General features: G+C 38.0%; 2 protein-coding genes across 5 annotated transcripts in view; one reads left to right on the plus strand and one right to left on the minus strand.

Annotated features, from left to right (window-relative positions):
- LOC117422412 (chromatin-remodeling ATPase INO80-like) overlaps positions 1–10,398 on the plus strand; it is a 46,731-nt gene extending 36,333 nt beyond the window's left edge. For 3 of the 4 annotated variants that reach the window (XM_034037407.3, XM_034037409.3, XM_034037408.3), the window contains exons 28-36: positions 4,047–4,141; positions 4,353–4,425; positions 4,834–4,992; positions 5,225–5,327; positions 5,445–5,533; positions 5,618–5,773; positions 6,076–6,235; positions 6,652–6,867; positions 7,679–10,398. In XM_034037407.3, the coding sequence (XP_033893298.3) occupies positions 4,047–4,141; positions 4,353–4,425; positions 4,834–4,992; positions 5,225–5,327; positions 5,445–5,533; positions 5,618–5,773; positions 6,076–6,235; positions 6,652–6,867; positions 7,679–7,878 (1,251 nt within the window). In that variant the 3' untranslated portion in view covers positions 7,879–10,398. The remainder of the gene's footprint in view (positions 1–4,046; positions 4,142–4,352; positions 4,426–4,833; positions 4,993–5,224; positions 5,328–5,444; positions 5,534–5,617; positions 5,774–6,075; positions 6,236–6,651; positions 6,868–7,678) is intronic. The other variant, XM_034037411.3, reaches the window with a different exon arrangement.
- A 3,474-nt stretch (positions 10,399–13,872) lies between these two features.
- Positions 13,873–16,825, minus strand: LOC117422127 (glutathione-specific gamma-glutamylcyclotransferase 1-like). The gene is made up of 3 exons (XM_058987605.1): positions 16,138–16,825; positions 15,737–15,772; positions 13,873–15,167 (listed from the first exon to the last, which is right to left on the minus strand). The coding sequence occupies exons 1-3, from the start codon at positions 16,306–16,308 to the stop codon at positions 14,769–14,771; spliced, it is 606 nt and encodes a 201-aa protein (XP_058843588.1). The 5' UTR covers positions 16,309–16,825; the 3' UTR covers positions 13,873–14,768.
- Between the last annotated feature and the right edge of the window lie 2,367 nt (positions 16,826–19,192).

Genomic DNA, 19,192 nt, shown 5'->3' on the forward strand with positions numbered 1-19,192 from the left:
ATTATAATACATTATAATATAATTACAATTAAACTTACAGTAGTCCTCAGAAAACCAGTTAAATACCTATCAGGATGGTGGTATTAAGATCCACCACTATTCAGATCATTTAAATAGACTCACACTTCATATCAATAAAGTGCCATCTTGCTTGGTCACATGATAAGTGAGTCACCTTCTCAAAATATCTCTCCTGATTGGTCAAAGACAAAATGTTTAGGAATCCTGTTTTCTTGCTAGGCTCACATATGTTTTGTGGATTTGTTGATAAGGGTCTTCATTTTTAGAGAGCTAATGGCAGTTTACTCTTATTGGTTGTAAATGCAGGTTTGTCATTTATTAGGTGTTCAAACTGCTACATCACTTTTTTTCTGGGGAATTAAATGGCCTAATGACTCACCATTTACCTGAAGTCTGACTGCATAGTGGAGGGAAAGAATGATGGTCATCTTGTGCAAAGTGGAAGCTGATTAAAGGGAAATCGGTCATAGTAGTTTCCTTGATCACTACATTAACTTAGACATGTGCACTTCCTCTGGAGTAAAAACAGCTCAAGAAATTCAAAAAGGCAGTTCTTTATCAACACTGGATTAGATCAACACTGGATTATCAGTGGGTAGACACTCATTGTTATCACTGCTTTGATTATATCACACTTTCCTATGCAGGGAACAGCCACCTAAACTGGATTACTGCATATGGCTTGAGTTCCATCACTAGACCACTGTTGAAATCGTGGGTATTTAATGTATTTGGGACCCCAAAGACTATTTGCATTGTTGTATTGAAAGATTTGTAAACATAATTAAGTTTATTGAAAGCAGACATTCATATTAATTCTGTTAGCAGGATCCTGAAATGCTCTCTTGGTTGCTAAAATGAATATGGGCTAGTTGTGATGCTTGAAGCGTGCAGTGAACAGTAATGTGTAATCTTATAGAGCATGCACATGTAATTCTACTCAGTCCTGAATCTGGATAATGACTTTGGCCATGTGTTTTAAATTTGTTGATCTGCATGTAGTTGTGTATTATTTTTCACCCTATGATGACTCAACTGCTTATAAAATTATAGTTACAGTATGAATAATTGAAATAAATACATTTGAAATACATGTATGTTAAGGGAAGGGTAAAGCTACCATTTCTTGCTTGTGTGATTCATTTTTGTTTTATGCTTTTTAATTTATTTTTTTGTGGACTACACATTCGATCACATGTATCTAGCCCAGGTTAAAAATAATGGAATCTGGTTAGGTCTCAGTTAGACACAGTACTCCATACCTTGTGAGACCATAGAGTTTAAATGGGAATATAGTTTAAGAGCTTTTTTTATTTTGAAATGGATCATTTAGATTGGATTTCAACATCTTGAGCAGATTTATTTCACATTTGCATATATTTCACCCAGAGTCCTGAGCTGATCCATCTCAGTTTGGTTGATGATATTGACCTGGCAGCATTTCTGCCAGCCACCTCAGAGACTGTTATTACAGCTAAAATATGTTTGGCAAATTATATTTAGTGGCAATGAAGTTTCATTACATTGGCAACCTAATGATTCTGTACTGAGGTGTAAAGGTAGCAAAAGGTTGACTACAATGGTATGAGGCTTTAGTTGAATGGTACCACATATTGTCACATACTGATATCGCACACCGTTGATTTGATCCAATACACACTGGTAATTTATTCTGGTACCATATCGGTACCAGTTTGCTACAGTATCGACCTCTGTACAATATTTGTTCAAAATCTGCTGAGTTGGTAATGCTGTAGTCTGTTGGTGCTTTTGCTAAGGGTACTGAAGGCAGTAGCATCCCAGAGTACTCTGTTCTGATAATCTGCATGTTAGTTTAGGATGGGGTCAATTGTGTTAGTTATGTATTAGTGGGTGGTGTGTGTGTGAGTGAGTGAGTGAGTGAGTGTGCATGTATTCACTGACTCGACCTAAATCTAATTTACAGGGATAACATCATTACAAATCAGTCCAAAAGACCGTTCACAAGAGCACTGCTTCTTCATCATCGCCATGGCAATGACCCGCACTAGTATTAGAGGTCACATTGTGTTCATTAAGACCTCCAGTTAAACACCGACCAACGGACGTGGTCATAAATTAAGGGAACAAAAAACTGATGGATGAATAGCGAAAGATAGACACTGTGTAAAACAAGGATAGAAATATTGAGGTAGCCAAACCTACTCGATTTCAGTAAACTACGAATCATTGTTGAACAGATTATGTTGCAGCTTTCCATCCTGTGGAATTTGAGGCAGTTATCATTGAGGAATGGTCAGGTATCCCTTTAGAACAATTTAAAGACCTTATAGATGACTAGTCCAGTGCTGTCCTGGCTGCCGTGTTAACAGTGTAGAGGCAGGTGTTTTGATCAGTGAGCAAGCAAACCGTTGCCAGCAGACAATGGTGTTTATTTTTTTTATTTTTTTTTCTAAGAACTCTGCCAGTAACCAGCCAGGTTCTAGGATATCCATATGTCATTACCAGCACGTTATTTGAGATTTGATCATCACAATGCAGACACTGTGCTACTGGTTATTCTTCTGCCTCTTGTAAATGATTTGCAGACAGTACACCAGACTGAAGAATAATGCAGAAGTTATTTGGCAAATGTTCTTTAACTGTAATGGGTAAACAAGAATGAGTTTGTGTACAATGTCACTGGCCTGCTTTCCTTCAGTGGTGATAGTCATTTACGGTAGTGCATTACATCACCAGCAAGAAACAAAAAAGTATCACAGAAGTTATTGTGCAGTAAATTTCACATTGCATTTTCAGTTACCTGGCATAATTTTAAAAATATAATACTGGTACCTGGAAACCTTAAAACAAGTAAAAACAGTCACAGCACCTGCCTAGTCACAGATAAGTTTGATCTAATCACACAGCTATACTGCCTCAAGGCTTGTTGTGTGATGTGTGTGTTTTGTTTTTCATGGAGCGTAACTGGTAGCAATAGATTTTAGTTTCTTTGTGCCAGGATTAGACATTTTTAGGAGATAATGCCTGTAGAGGGCAGCACAACACTGTGTGCATGGTTTTGCCTCATAACCATGGTTTGTTGAGTCAGTGCTGTGAAACCTACCCTAGGATTACATTTTAATTTTGGCACCTCTATCCTTATACAGTACTGGATTTAAAAAAAAAATCTGAACAACAAAACAATCAGCAACTGTGATAATGATAACTGATCATGTTTGGGGTTTTATGCAGCGTTAGCATTCCATAATTGCACGCAGTTTTGGTACATTTTAAAAGCCACTAGAAAGATAGCTGTGTCATAATCCTCGGGTTAGCCACATTATTAAGAAGAAAAAAGATGCAAAGCTTTCACAAGACATATCTGTTTAGGGGATCCTTTGTCTTACTCTTAAACCTAGTGGTATCTGGGAATTTTATCTACTTAACTACATCTACAGTTCTTTGCTATTTTTTTTTTTTTTTAAACCTATGTCTACCTTTTCCCATTTTGGCGTACACAACACCCTACCAAGCACATACACACTAAATAAACAATGGGAGACAACAGCAGCACTCCTTTTATAATATTTTTAACTCGGCATTTACGATTGAGTGTTTAGACACAGTCATGTGTTCTGTACAGTACATTCCAGCAGCCCTACAGTCCTTCATCAATGCCAGAGGGTGACTGCCTGATTCTGTTAGATGTTTCTGAAACAATACCAGTTTGGCACTTCTATCACTGTTTGGGGCTACCATGCTGGTCTTTTACTCATTTGCTGAAAGCTAATATTATACTCATTAAACGCTCAATTGTTCTTCACTATAATACCAGATGTTCCTTTGCCAGCGCTGCTTCCAGCACATTAAATAAAGCATACGCCTTTACAAAGGAAAGTGTTTGTTCTCAACAGAGCAAAACGTATAGTTTCTCTACAAAATGATAGTTTGAGGAACCAAAAGTAAGAGGCAATGTTACATTTATTTTAGCTGTGATATAAGTATCTTAAAACAACAACACTCCCTTAAATCATGAAATTAATTTCTGTATCTTTTATTTCCAGGAGTATATGGTTTTTCGCAAGCATACTTACATGAGGCTAGATGGGTCTTCAAAGATTTCAGAGAGGCGTGACATGGTGGCAGATTTTCAGAGCAGGTATGTCTCCAAGCATTCACAGAAGTGGAAAAACAAGCAGTCTTTTTAATTGAATTGCTGTTATGTTTTTGTGGTGATAATATTTATTGGGTAATCACTAAAATAGCATTACACATTAGAGATGCAGATAAGCCTACAGATAACCTTGCAAGTAAGACCTGCTGTCACCTACATCTAGAGCAAACCCTTGTGTTTTTTCCCCCTTTCCCAGAACCGATATCTTTGTCTTCCTCTTGAGTACTAGAGCTGGGGGCCTTGGCATCAACCTGACAGCTGCTGACACAGTAAGTCTAGTGTTCCCTTACAGTCTGGAGGGGTGTGGCAGTAAACAGCACTCCACCACCAATAATAAATAAAGCAAACAAAACTGGAACAATGTCGAGCTGAACAGAATTGAGATGAGAGGTTTTAGTTTTTCTTCTGTTACAGATGACAATCATGTTAAGCACTGCTGGTGAGATCAGAGAACTAAGATTCTTGTTTGTGCACTGCCATTGTCCAGCACCAGCCCTCAGGCAGTGTTTCTATGTACTGTAACCTACCAGAATTCTAACTAGAACTTCCATTACAAAATTCTACAGAAAGATGGAAAACGGGATCATTTATAGACTCAACTATTAGAGGACAAAGTTGTGCACCAGTTGTCTTGGTTATAAGATATTTTAAATAATGAAATAACTGATGTTTTTCAGGTTATATTTTACGACAGTGACTGGAATCCAACAGTGGACCAGCAAGCCATGGACAGAGCCCACAGGCTGGGGCAGACCAAGCAGGTGACTGTGTACAGGTTAATATGCAAGGGGACAATCGAAGAGAGGATATTGCAGCGAGCCAAGGAGAAGAGTGAGGTGTGTTGCACAGATGTATTGCCTTCATTTTTAGATGACGCTGTTTCAAACGTGTTTGTAATACATGGTTTTCAAGAAAAAATACAGTACTACACAGTATAATTAAAATGTACAGTTAACCCAATATTATGATGGTAAGGACTGTCTCATGAGCATTTTGCTTGAACAGTACCAGTTATAAAACAAACTGTAGCAAAATAACAATGTTTTAACTGTCACATTGTGCATGTAGATCCAGCAAATGGTGATCTCGGGCGGAAATTTCAAACCAGACACTCTGAAACCAAAGGAGGTGGTCAGTCTGTTACTGGATGACGAGGAGCTGGAAAAGAAATGTAAGACACTGTAGTTTTGTGTTTGTAAATTACATCATATAAACTGATTTCTAAAATCATAGGCTAATAACCTGTGTTGCTCACGTTAAGTGTTTTCATTTGGTCTCTTTTCCACAGTGAGAATGCGGCAGGAGGAAAAGAGACAACTGGAAGAGTGCAATAAAGTTAAAGATCGCAAGAGAAAAAGAGACAAATACGCTGAGAAGGTAATGTTTTTTCCAGGATCTTGGCACACCTTGAACGGCGAGGTGGAAAGAGTTGAAATAATTCAAGGTCTTGTTTCTCCTCAGAAGAAGAAGGAAGATGAGGTGGATTTAAAAAAGAAAAAAGAAGGGGTGAATATTGTCATTCCGTTCCTGCCGTTGGCAGACAACTCTAACCTGTCTGCAGACGGAGACGATTCCTTTATCAGTGTGGATTCGGCAATGCCAAGCCCCTTCAGCGAGGTAAGCAGAAACTCAAGTCTTGTACTGACGATTTGTATGAATGCAAGCAGTATTGTCCAGGGTTACAACTCTCTGAAATAATTACCAAGTCAAAACCAAAATGCATTTGTTCATGAGGAAGTGTCACAACCAAAATAAACAAAGCCCAATCTGCTGTTGGGAAGAACAGTGTTTGTTTAGGTGAACATTTCAATATTATTGCTCTGAGTTAAGGGCTACAAATACAATTTTGTATAATACTACAGTATTCATAAACACAGAACAGAGCCCAGTCCTTACCCCAGCACTGCCCCTCCATACAGATCTCAATGAGCAGTGAGCTGCTAGCAGGATCGATACCCGCGGACGAGAGCAGCAGTGACATGCTGGTGATTGTTGACGATCCGACATCCTCCGCTCCCCAGTCTCGGGCAACCAACTCGCCCGTATCTATCACAGGCTCTGTGTCTGACACCATAAACGGTGAGGAAAGATTCACTTGTGCCACTTTTAAAGGATTGGTAACACCCTTCTTCCACCACAAAGAACAAACAAGCAACCAAAATATATACTGTATTCCAAATGTCTAGTTTTGAAATGCACATGCAGTTTATATTGGGCAATTTTTTTGCTATACCAAAAAAAAAAAAAAATTGCATTTTGGTGGCCTGGTACAACTATATGCAACCCATGTGGATGGGTGATTGACCTACTTTTTTATAGTTGAGTCTATAGCATTTAACTAATGAAATGGTCTGGCATGACCTTTCCTCGAAACAGCAAAGTGTATCTGTCAAGGCTCTAAATCGGAGATATTCCACCTGGAGGCTGTGTAATGGTATTTCACTGTTTTAAAACTGCCTCTATTCACAATAACTTTCCCATCTTGTGTTTTGAAGGCGTCTCCTCTCAGGACACGTCGAGCCCGGGGCGTGGAAGGTCAGGTCGTTCCCGCGGGCGCCCCAAAGGCTCAGGCGGAGGGACCAAGTCAGCTGGGAAGGGGAGGAGCCGCAAGTCGACCGCAGGAAGTGCCGCAGCGATAGCAGGGGCCATGGCGGGAGCTGCAGCTGCCTCAGCGGCTGCTTACGCAGCATATGGTTACAGCGTATCAAAAGGTGAAACATTCTGGAACTGTGAATGATAACAACAAGGGGAATCTACAATTTATATAGCAGCTTTTATGGCAAAAAATGACTCCCATTTTCAGAATAATAATGACTCATCTGTAACTTTCAACACAAAATTATCAATTCGGAGTTAAAATTAGAAAGCCTTAATACGCAAAAATGTTTGTCCGCTTGTTCTGGTTTCTTTGAAAGTTTTACCTCATGCTTTAAATAAAGAAGCACACCATTTTATAGCAAACCGGTATTTTAATTTAAAAGAGAATTATGTCACCTTCAGTTCTCCTCAGCTGTGTGGGGAATTGCTGCGGTGAAGGGGAAAAAACATAACTGGACAATCTACTGTAAATTAGGGAAAAAATCGGGGGTCAAATAATAAAAAAGAAAATGATGTCTTGGACCATTGCCTTACTTTCGGGTAGTCCGGCACATCCTTAGTCATCTCACATTTTCCCATCCCTTAAATGCCGCTTTTCCTGTCAACCAGTTGCTACCCTAATGGCAAAGTTTGCAACCGGTGACATGCTTTTACCCCAAAGACGAGTGAAATGAAGTGAAACCATAAAAAACTACCTGAAAGTAGTAAGCAAACTGCTAGAGGTGTTTAACCTTGTATTGTACCAGAAAAAATTCTTAAAATTTGCTTTAACGTGTGCTTCTTTCAAAACTGCATGTATGAGCAAACACATTGCATGCTCAACAGGTAAGATTTTTAGAATTATTTGATTAGTCTCCCAGATAATCTGTAATATATTAGTAAAACGTGAATCCTGTTATTTTTTCTTTGATTTTTCCATGTTAGGTATTCCTGCGAGCAGCACACTGCAGCCTTCCCTCTCCCGATCCTCCAGTACAGCCACCTTCATCCCTACAGGCGCTTCCTCTCCGCTAGCCTCACCGCAGGGTAAAGGGAATAGCATCCCTGTAAGCCATACTAGCACCCCCAACCCTCCGACTCCCAATAGAAAAAATAAAGGACCCAGTGCACCAGGAGAACAATAGCAGAAACCCTGCATCAGGAGATCTACGCTGCCATTGCACTCTCACTGCACCTTCGAACCCCAGTCCTTTTGCATCGGAAACAGAACCACAGTGTACAGGCATCAAAGAAGCACAGATTTTAGCATCCCAAGATTATGCGGTAATTTAGCCATTTTTAAAGTGGTGTATTCTTCAGCAAACACTAGGTCAAGCCACTTGTGATTCAATATCTAGAAACCAACATTGTACATTTCTTGCCATTCAGCTTTCTGGAGAAGAAAAACAGTCACCAATGCTGCAATACAAATGGGAGGAATAAAAAGACCACCTTGAGGCAAAAATAATAATTTAATATGGAGGACGCACACACAGCAGAGGGCTGCTTTGATGAAACAATCATTTTTTGCCCTTATTTTGTTTATTTATTTATTTTTGATCTTTAGCGTATGCGTGATTATATTTTGCCAGACAATATAAATTCAACTCCCTCGTTAGTTGTTTATTTATAATTTGCATACCATCAGGCAAACAAAAGACCAAAGTGTTGAGTAACCGTTCCCGTTAGGCTGGTGTCCAAGAATAAAGTGGTATAGTTGTCTTTTGAGCTGTTATCTAATATTTACATTTTTTACAAAAATCCTTCCTGGTTTTTCATTTAAACAATTGGTGTATTTATCTGTGTCCTGAACAATAACCCCCACCTTGTTTTCTGTGATTAATTCCGAAAGTTTCAGTGTTCTCAGTATTAAATGAAAGAGCATCCTTGTTGTACCATGCAGTGAAACATTTCATGGTATTAATCAGTGTAGAAAGTAAGCCCCACCTTTTAGAATCAATGTCATACCCTTTATCTCCGTATTGTTTTCTTTAGCTGTACAGAGAGCCACATTCCAGTTGGAATCACACTTTACACATACAGTGCCATCCTTATCAGAAACTGGGACAGGAGAGTGTTACTCATTCAATATTTCACGATTGTGACACATTGTCCAATACAGAGAGCATAAGTGCCTGCAGAACAACATGGACGAGAGTGCTTCTCTAATGCATTGTACCTTCAGAGGGTGTATCTTGCATGTGCTTTCTAGAAATTCAAATTTGAACAAAGCACTAAGTATGGCATCGAAAGCTAACTGACATTACTGAAAGAGCGACTTGGTCTGAGCCGGAAACATCACAGTTATCTTAAATAATGTATTCTTCTGGGTGTTTAGAATTATTTTTGTATGTCATTTAGTGTTGCATTCATCACATCCTGGTGACTTTTTGAAACTCTTAAATTGTATGTCATTTACCTGTTCTGCAACACTGCCCCTAGTGGATTTAAGAATTACATCAGTAAGAAATACCATGGAAAACACATGTGGTATTTCCTGTATCCACTGGGGGCAGAGTGCTTCAAGGTGAAGGTCAGTTTTGAAATGTCACAAGGGTGTGATCACTGAAACAGAACGTGCTATACAAAGTGATTTTAAACAAGAATACATTAGTTAAGATAAATAACATTTGAGTTTATCTTTAAGGGAAGGCAAGTGGATTTTAAAACATAAGTTGCTATGCCTTGTAAAATTGTATTATAAGGAATGGGAATTAATTTACAAAATATGTCCACTGAAAGTCTGAGGATATTTTATGGGGTTCTTATCTCTTAACATTTTGCACAAACAAATGCAGGAAACAGGTTAACCACAGATGGAAGATGCACAAAATCAAGAGCGGGTTTTCTTATTGCAAACCCCTGAATGTAAAAAGAAAAAAAGTGATAATAAAATACAGATTGTTTTGTATTATAGTCTTTATTTTTTTTAAAAGATGCAGCGTTGAAGTAGATCAATTATTGTACCCATGTAAACAGCAACCATATCCGACTAAACGCAAAGAAAATGATTCCGGTGAGGAAAAGCTACATTTACATTTGCAGGAAACCTATTTAAAGGAATGGGTTAAGATAAATCTGACCATTATAAATATACAACTGCAGGTTAGTTTAGTAGAAATACCAAAAAGGAAACTCGCAAAATTCTTCAAACCTTTCATAAAGGTTAAATTAGTATTTAAATACAATTTCAAATGGTAAGTACTGTAATATTTCATTTAAAAGATGACAAAAATAAATTAATTGCACTAAAAAGGGTATTTGGTGCGAGGATGCAATCAGCCTCCATAGTTCCAACAATTACAGTGACAAAATAATGTTTGTCATGGTCCTGATAGACCAAAGAGGTACTTTTCCCACTTATCATTTAGACTTTGGGTTATATCAAGTCATACAGTACCAAAATCTCCTTTAAAAATTCACGGCTTCAGTGTTGTAGATGACACCGGAGTATAAAATCGTTTGCGTTCGTAAACCACGTTGTCTTTTGTGTTTGTTGCCTGAATTCAATGTAAATACTGATGGGGGCTGCTACCCCTTTGTTTTTCCTTTTATGTTTGTCTATTTTTATAAGTAATTGTGTACATATGTATAAACTGCTCTTTTACTAACTGGAGAAACAGAATCAAAATAAACAGAGTGATAGAGAATCCTTTTTAAAAACACATGTGCCTTCTTGTTTCATAATATCTTGCTTGTCTTACAGCCCTGTGTCCAGACTTGGGGTTGCTCATCTGTCCTCTATTGCATTGGATTGTTTCCTGTAGGTGAGATCACACCAAACCGATATTCCTTAGGCCTTGCTGTGTTTTAAATCCAATCTTGAAAATGCTGTCTGTCAACTTGAACCACGTCCACTATTGAAAATGTTCACAAATCACAGCATGATGTGTAAGTGTCAACAAAGAAAATAGGTTGTGCACTTTCTGAATTCTATTATCCCTGTGTGTTGCTGTGAAAGGTTGGGTCTACAATATATGACGCCTAGATGGCAAATCAAATTTCTGCTTCTGCTCTTTCTACAGACTGGCTCTGGCTGTGAGGCACAAAAGTAGCAGGTCTGGCTTTGAGGAAACAAAAAAACCTTTTTTTCAAGTACATTGTATACATTATATTATGATTTGCCCCCAATTTATACTGTGGCTCCTAGCCAAGAAATAATCTTTTAAAAGCTGATTTTTATTTAATATAAAATGTTTCCAATTCTTGAAGCTTTACAATAATAAAACCAGGGTTTCTAGGAAAACACACATAATCCAAATCAGATTATATCCCCCTGGGCTCTAAATCCAATAAATAGTACCAATGGCAAATTCACATTTTTGGGGGGGGGGAGGGGCATGCCCTTTTCATTAGTCCGCTTCAATTCTCTGTGTAACCACGTCTTCCCAGTGCTCCTCCCCACAGCTGGTAAACAAGAGTCTGGTCTTTCTTCACCCTGATTCTTGGAACTGGTAGAGAACTTTTATTCCTGGAACGGTGACTGATGTTCTAGTACAGAGTGCTGCAGGCGATCTTGTTTCCTATGGTTGCACATGGAAGGTATTATTTCCAGCCCTACATGGATATTTTTTAAAGGAGGTACCACACACACATACATATCTGAACATTAGCCATTTTAAATTGTAATTAGGTGCAGGAATACCAACAGTAAAATCTGTATTTATAGCCTCCTGAACTAAGCGTTCATCTCCACATAAAAACCCAAAACAGATTTCCATTTTTTAAGAGGCACCAGAATAAGCTGCTACAATGTTCATTTCCTTTTGGTATATGGCTAAATCTGGTTCACTATAGACACACATCAGCTCATATGCACATGATTTGAGCTTGCATACATTTGTCAACCCGCTGCTTTGACAAAGGAACTTTATTGAGAGAATCAGAGAACCCCGACTACAAAGTTCTATTGCAGTTGGTGTTAAGTGAACAGTAACCACTTTAGTGCCGCATAACCCATATTGACCCTTAGATTGTGCTACCATGCTTTGTTTTTGTTCACTTTGCTTTCTGGAACCAGGCCATCTCTGACTTTGGAATTGTCTGGTTTTGTCCCCCAGAAGCATTGTGCTTTTCTTGCTGTTACTTGTCAGTGCTGCAAGAAACTGAAAGAACAGTTTGTTAATTATTCAAGTTCATGTAAATGGGTCATCCATAAGCCACAGATGTGCAGCCAAATACTCCAAACCAAAGTAAAGAAAACAAAACTGTATAAAATATTGGAAATTGGATACAAAGCAACCCTGAAACTGGCAAGGGGACTGTACAACCACCAACAAAACAACATTTTCACTATTACTGAATTTAATGTTTCACAGCAAAGTGACTGGTCTGTTTTACTGTTAAAATACGCATCACATTTGGTTTTAATATTCCCTGCATGAACAATATAAATGTCCAGTCTTGCATTGTTTTTGTAAAACAGCCCACATGCTGTGGAATGGTATTTGAATAACCCCTTTCCATGTGTAGCTCTGGCCCTATTCCCAAAGTGATGTCACAGCTACTGTAGTAAACAGCAGCATGTCAGGGTGACCTTTGACCCACACTGGGCATAATTCCAGGAAGCAAAGTAGAACACAGCACAGCCTGTCATTTTAAAACCATTAACAACACTGAGCTGGTGTTTGTGAGAGTTTATGACTGACAACATTTCATGTGATACAGATGCTAAATCCAATTTAAACAAAAAACAGAACATTAAACTAATGGAAAAAATGCAGCCACTCAGACCACTAAGAGTGAGAAACACGACGTTCTGTTCTAAATTCTGCAATTGTAAGGCACTTCTGTGGCTTACAATTGCAACATCAGTATTTATGTATAATTCTAGTCATTTGCAGAGATAACAACAGACTAGTTACTCAAAAGCTCTTTACTCCAAATTGTCACTTGCATGATTTTATCAAAGTAAATATGCAGCCGATACAAGTTACAAACCAGCATTAAACAGCTCAGGCATTTAATTGCAAGTAGTCCTAAATTGCTTCTAATTATTTTGAAAAAAGGGATTGTTTCCTTTATTTCCTAAGAAAACAACAATGGAGTAAAAAAAAAAAAATCCCATCGTGACAACAAATGTGTATTTGCAAAACATAATGCCAGATGCATGGCTTTCATTGCAGAAAAACAACCCTGCAAAGTACTAGTAAATAAGGGATACAATAAAACCACATAGGTAATTGCAAGGGAAGATAATTGCAGTATGCTATAACCATGCCATAGTACTTCAATGTAATTGATGCAGAAAAGTATGTATAATGTATTTTTTTTCTTTATAGTAGAGAAATAATTTTGAATATGTTTAAGTGATAATCTGGAGGGTTGGCTTTCTTAGGAGTGGTAACCTGTACTGCTAAAAGTATTTTAATAACAGTCTACAGTCGTGAACCTGCTTTCAAATCCCAGACCCAAGACGAAAAGGAAGGGGCCTCAGGCAACACTGAAATTCAGGTTGGCCCAGAATTGCTTTGTGAAAGTACATCGACCTCACAACGACCCCCTGCACATGAAGTGCTTAAGAAAGGTCCTCTTTCTTGGGTGACACTCTGAGGATCACTACATATTGAGTGGTGTAAGCAAAACACTGCATGATTCAATTTATTTCTAGAGCTTCCCATGTAAGCAACAGGTGTTTTATGAATTGCAATGTACTTTAACCGTACCCAAACATAGTTGGTCATGAACCCTAGTGCCTAGTCCCAGGGGTGATTATTTAATTGTACTGAAAATGTTTTTTTTTGTTTATAGGCAACATAAACTGCGCCGCCAAACTGTGTGTTAAGAATTTTTCATCGAGACATTTCGGTAATAATACTTTTATCACCACCTCATTCATCTTATACTGCAAGTACGCTGCTGAGCACGGTGATGGGTACATTTACTTGTATGTATTAATATGAATTAATAGTATTTGCGGTTGCCCTTTATTTGCTGTGTTTTAACTTCTCTTAATTGCGAGTTACTCCCATAGTCATTCTCTTTATGTTGTCATACCAGGGCTCCCACAATAAATCAATTTCCCTTCAAATCTATTTAACGTACATTTAGAAATGTTGCCGTCGTACTCTGAATTGATGAAACAATAAACTATTGTGGTTTTGTGGTATCATTTTTACATGAGCAAATTAAAAAACCAGTCGGGTGTGTGTTGACTTTTATTGGAGTATGGTTGTACATACAATGTAAAAGTAAAAGCTAAATACTTCCTTTCAAAACAAAGGTATTAATTAATCATGATCACCTTGTACCAGGCTTTTGCATACATACAATGTCATAGTGAACATCGCTACAAAAGCACAATAAGTCTATACTGAGAGGCAGACCAACATTAAAACAGCTTCATTGCCAGCATATATTGGTACCATTAAACTCAATTTACACCTACATCAGCTTGGCATTAAAATAATCCTTTCCAATTGGAATTTACAGTTATCAAAGCACCACTGAAAACTGAAGAAAACATATTTTGAAACATAGTGTTGATTCATACAGTGCATACACAGGATCCACCCAGGATGAGGCAGAAATGCTGCACTTGGCACAGCAGCAAATGAGTCTATAAATTAACTTACAGCACAATAGCAGCTAAAATGGTATTTAAAATTGTGATACACTGCAACAATTTTATTCAAATTGTTTCTCTCTTTTGTGGCTAAACAAACAAATACTATTGAACAGACTTCCCTTTCATTCTCTCATATTATAATATATATATATATATATATATATATATATATATATATATATATACACACACACACATTGAGATATTTATGTATATATATACACACACACATATACACACACACTATTACTTGTATCTGAGCTTCTAGACATATATAAAGTACAATATGCACATGCAGAAGTGTGCAATAACTATATTATTATTTATTTCTTAGCAGACTGGTAAACCTTACTTGGAAAGAGATACAGTATGTGATGGAAGAAAAACACTGCAATACAGTTAAAAAAAAAAAGGGGGGGGGGTTATGAGCTTATGCTCTGTGGTGGAGGAAGGCCGGAAACAAACAGGTTAAAACACAGGCATTGACCGTTTTTTGTTTATCAAGTATGGCAACATGGCTATTATTGCAGTTTCAATAGAGAACAAATGATCGTCCTCTACCTCTGGGCAGTACAGTCGCATGAACTCTGCAAGCCGTACAAGGTACTCAATGTTGTGCCCGGTTTTGCCACTGGACATGGCGATCTGTGCAGCGATCTCCTCTGAACTGGCAGGACCCAGGTAGATGGGATTGTCCGAGGTGGCAATGTAAACCAGTGCCAGCACCGCCTCATCCTCGCCACGCGGGTAGAACTCCACCAGCTCAGTGACGTACCCACCCAGCGAGCTCTCTCTGATGTTCAGGTACCTGAGGGACTCTTCTATCTGGGCACCATGGACCTCATAGCCAACTCCCCATGTGCAAGCCTGAAACACACACACATGCATTTCACTTTAGAACAGACAGATAGATTTACATATGCTATTAAATTGGTATACTCCAACCAACTTTAAATCTCTAACTGCATAGAAATAGCTACATGTATTCTACATCAGCACAGCTCTCATAAGCAAATCGTTCTCTTTGTAAAATATTTTGCTTTGTTTTCACACAAATACAAAGACACTGTTGCAGTAACATAATATTTTGAAGATTAATTAATGAAGATTGTGCAGCAGGGTAGCTAAAGTGATACCGCAATTTTATATATATATATATATATATATATATATATATATATATATAGCAGATTTAGCAGATGCCTTTATCCAAGGCGACTTACAGAGACTAGGGTGTGTGAACTATGCATCAGCTGCAGAGTCACTTACAATTACGTCTCACCCGAAAAACGGAGCACAAGGAGGTTAAGTGACTTGCTCAGGGTCACACAATGAGTCAGTGGCCGAGGTGGGATTTGAACTGGGGACCTCCTGGTTACAAGCCCTTTTCTTTAACCACTGGACCACACAACACAAAAAACAAGAAACGTACTTACTTCACTATCTTCCACGAGGGTAACCACTCGCCCAGGCTGCAGAAACGGAAATAATCACAGATCAGAACACACTGCGCATTGCAAAGTGACGCTAGAGTTGCATCAGACTGGAATTTACATAGTAGGCTACTGTCACTGTATCTGTTTAATAAAAACATTGCCTAAACAGCCATAGATTTGAAGTAAAGTACTGTTACAGGTCAATAAAATGACTGGTTATGATAGATAGATAGATAGATAGATAGATAGGTAGATAGATAGATAGATACCGTATAATACACACACACAGTATAGGGCTAGTGACTGACATCCAATATGACACTATATTACCCCAATTCAATTGCCTTACTCAGCCCAAAACCTCAGCTACATAGACTACAATGTTAATAGTACCAACTCACCGTTTCTTTATTGCCTCTGTGGAACGTGTCCCCATGCCAGAACTTTCTGCTGTAGCCATTGATGTACCCGATTTTGCTTCTACTGAATTTAAAATCAGGTTTCCAAACCAAAGAACCGTACCCGAAAATCCACAACGAGGATTTCTCTGTCACGATTTCTTTCAGCTTCATTTCGATTGTTGGTGTATTTGTAATTAAACACGGCAGTTGGCTTAGTAAAATAAGAAGTGTTAGCTTTAGATAAACGTTGTTGGTGAGAAGATGCTAAACATCAGACTTTGTTCTGCAGTCGGGTTTGTCTGATGCAATAATGCAGGTGTTATTGCTCTATAGGTCGATGCAAAACTATTAAGAGGTGCCTCTTTTTTGAAGTTTGAAGTATATATTTGACCCTTTTCGCTTTCGCAGTATTCATTGGTGCAGCTTGATTTTTTCTTTGCCAATTTGCAATTTTAAAATGCTGTCATGTTTTCGGTTTTACAAAATAAAATGTTAAATTCTAAAGTTCGTACTTATAGTCTATATATTTTTGTTTCCTTGACCTGGAATATTACAACAAGCTATCAATCTCAGACTCCAGAGCGTAACCTTTAACTAAATTTCTCACCCAGTTACTAGTAACACCAGACGCTGTGATACAGTTCAGTTGAGCTATGCATGTATTTATAATCCCCAATTCCGTACACACGTGCCTGTTTCTCATCGTGATACCTTGCAGATTGGGCCAATCAGACTCCCTAAAAGATGGTTTGTGGGTTTTAATGTGTCCAATCATGAGCAGCAGACCGGTCCCACTCAAAAAACCTTTTTTATTTTTTCATTGGACACGAGGAATGCTCAAACCTGCCTTTCTATGCCCGTGATAGGATACATGATGTGTCTAGTAGGAGGAATTGAATTGTTACTGGTTGTAATACACGTCAGTTTGCAGACCACATGCATATTTTTTTATAGCCTTGGCTGATGCAATGTGGCACAGTTTTTCCAGTCGACCATCCCTAGTCACAGGCAATGACGAATAGGGTTGCGTCAGGTATGGTTTGTGATCGGAATTGTAATGAGACGTCTGCAGAGGTTTCAGTAATTAACTTACCCACAAACGTACACCAAATCTGAATAAATATATGTGTGCGAATATGATTTTAAACATAAAGGATTTTCTTTTCTTTTTTTCTTGAACCACAAATACAGAAACAAAATATATTGAATATATTTTTTATACAAGTCCGTGTTTATTTTAAGCCATAGTTTTTTGTTAAGAATACATTTATATAAAATAGATCAAAGTTGCCATATAGATAAACTGTATTTCAGAGATAACGTGCGTGTGCAGTGCGGATTCAACATCCATTAATTCAGATTGCATAGGTACCGGTGTGTTGCATTCAAACTTGGGTTTCAGAGCGAAACATGCAAATTAACTTGCCTTTTTAAATACACTTTTTAAATTGTAAAATTAATCCACAAATGACACACACACACGCACACACACAAAAAGAAATGGAAAAAGAGCCAAAAATAGGAAGGATTCATATTTCATATATCAAGTGCGCTGTTGTAATATGAATGATCTGTTTTGACAGAGCCTCTCACAGAAACCAATTTTTGTGAATTTTATGAATTTTTTGAACAGGGCAACTCCCTTTCATATACAGTATTTGTTGTGTGTTTGTTTTTAAACCCTAAATAGTTGGTGAGCAGGGTTAAAAATGGACAAGCAGTCAGCCAGCCAACCAAATCCCAGCTCAGCCATAGAGTCGTGGCAGTCAGATCTATTGGTGTATAATAATGCTAAAATCTTTTAACTACAGTGTTACCAACCATTTCCACCATGGAGATCCACTTTGGTTATTACTAGGACATTTTCCACTAATCATGACCACAAAATAGAATAGGACCAAAAAGTTCCACAGAATGTGTGTGACTGAAGATCAAGCAGTTGTGAAGTGGTGTATCTAAAGACAGTCACACAGTAATCTATGGCTGAGCTGGGGTTTGAAACAATACTGTTCATAGTGATCGTGTTAAACATCTGACCAGTGTGAACCAGCCTTTACTGTGCTAAACATCGTTAACTGGGTCGACGCGACGTCACGTGGCACACATATTGCCCAGGGCTTGTTTGTGGGCATGTTGTGTTACATTTAGTGTAGCAACAGTAATTAAAAATGTTCCATTCTTTCAGATGATACATTGGGTGGTGTCTGTTTTGATGATCAACACAGTGACAGATCTTTAAAAAAACAATGAAACCTCGCTTAAAGGCCTCCTCAGTGTTAATCACTGTTATCCATATCAATCAATTTTGTCAACGTTATGTCAAGGCTCCATTTTATTGCACCCCCGACTGGCCTCAGCACTGTATTTGTGTTGTATTTGAATGTTTTCAGCCTCTGTCATCCCCTTAAGGAAGATTGACTGGACCACCTGGGGTAGGCCAGCCTGGGGTGTAGGAAAGATACACCTTCTTATTATTTGAATTTCATTCAGCGGTATAACAGGATCAGGGATCAGTCGAGTGTTCTCCTTGGCACACAAAGTATTACATTTACTACAGGCGCTATGAATACACAAATTACAAAAAGAAAAAGTGAACACTAGACATACTTAAAATATCACTTAAGCAGGTTTTAACTTGGTTTGTTTCAAGACATCCAAATCCAGAGAGATATACACTTCCCAAGAAACAAGCACAATCCAGCATTATCCTGTATTCAATTCAACATCTGAATGCATACAAAAAAGAATATAGATTAAAATACTGGTGGTTTAATATTAATATTTTTAATAGTTTCATACTGTTACAACCAAATCCTAGGAAGGATAGAGGCACACAAAATAAATACATTATTATTATTTCTTAGCAGATGCCCTTATCCAGGGCGACTTACAATCGTAACAAGATATCACATTATACATTATACAGAAATCACATTATTTTTACATACAATTACCCATTTATACAGTTGGATTTTTACTGGAGCAATCTAGGTAAAGTACCTTGCTCAAGGGTACAACAGCAGTGTCCCCCACTGGGGATTGAACCCACAACCCT

The sequence above is a fragment of the Acipenser ruthenus genome, chromosome 15, assembly GCF_902713425.1.
Source record: "Acipenser ruthenus chromosome 15, fAciRut3.2 maternal haplotype, whole genome shotgun sequence".
Classification (NCBI taxonomy): Eukaryota; Metazoa; Chordata; class Actinopteri; order Acipenseriformes; family Acipenseridae; genus Acipenser; species Acipenser ruthenus.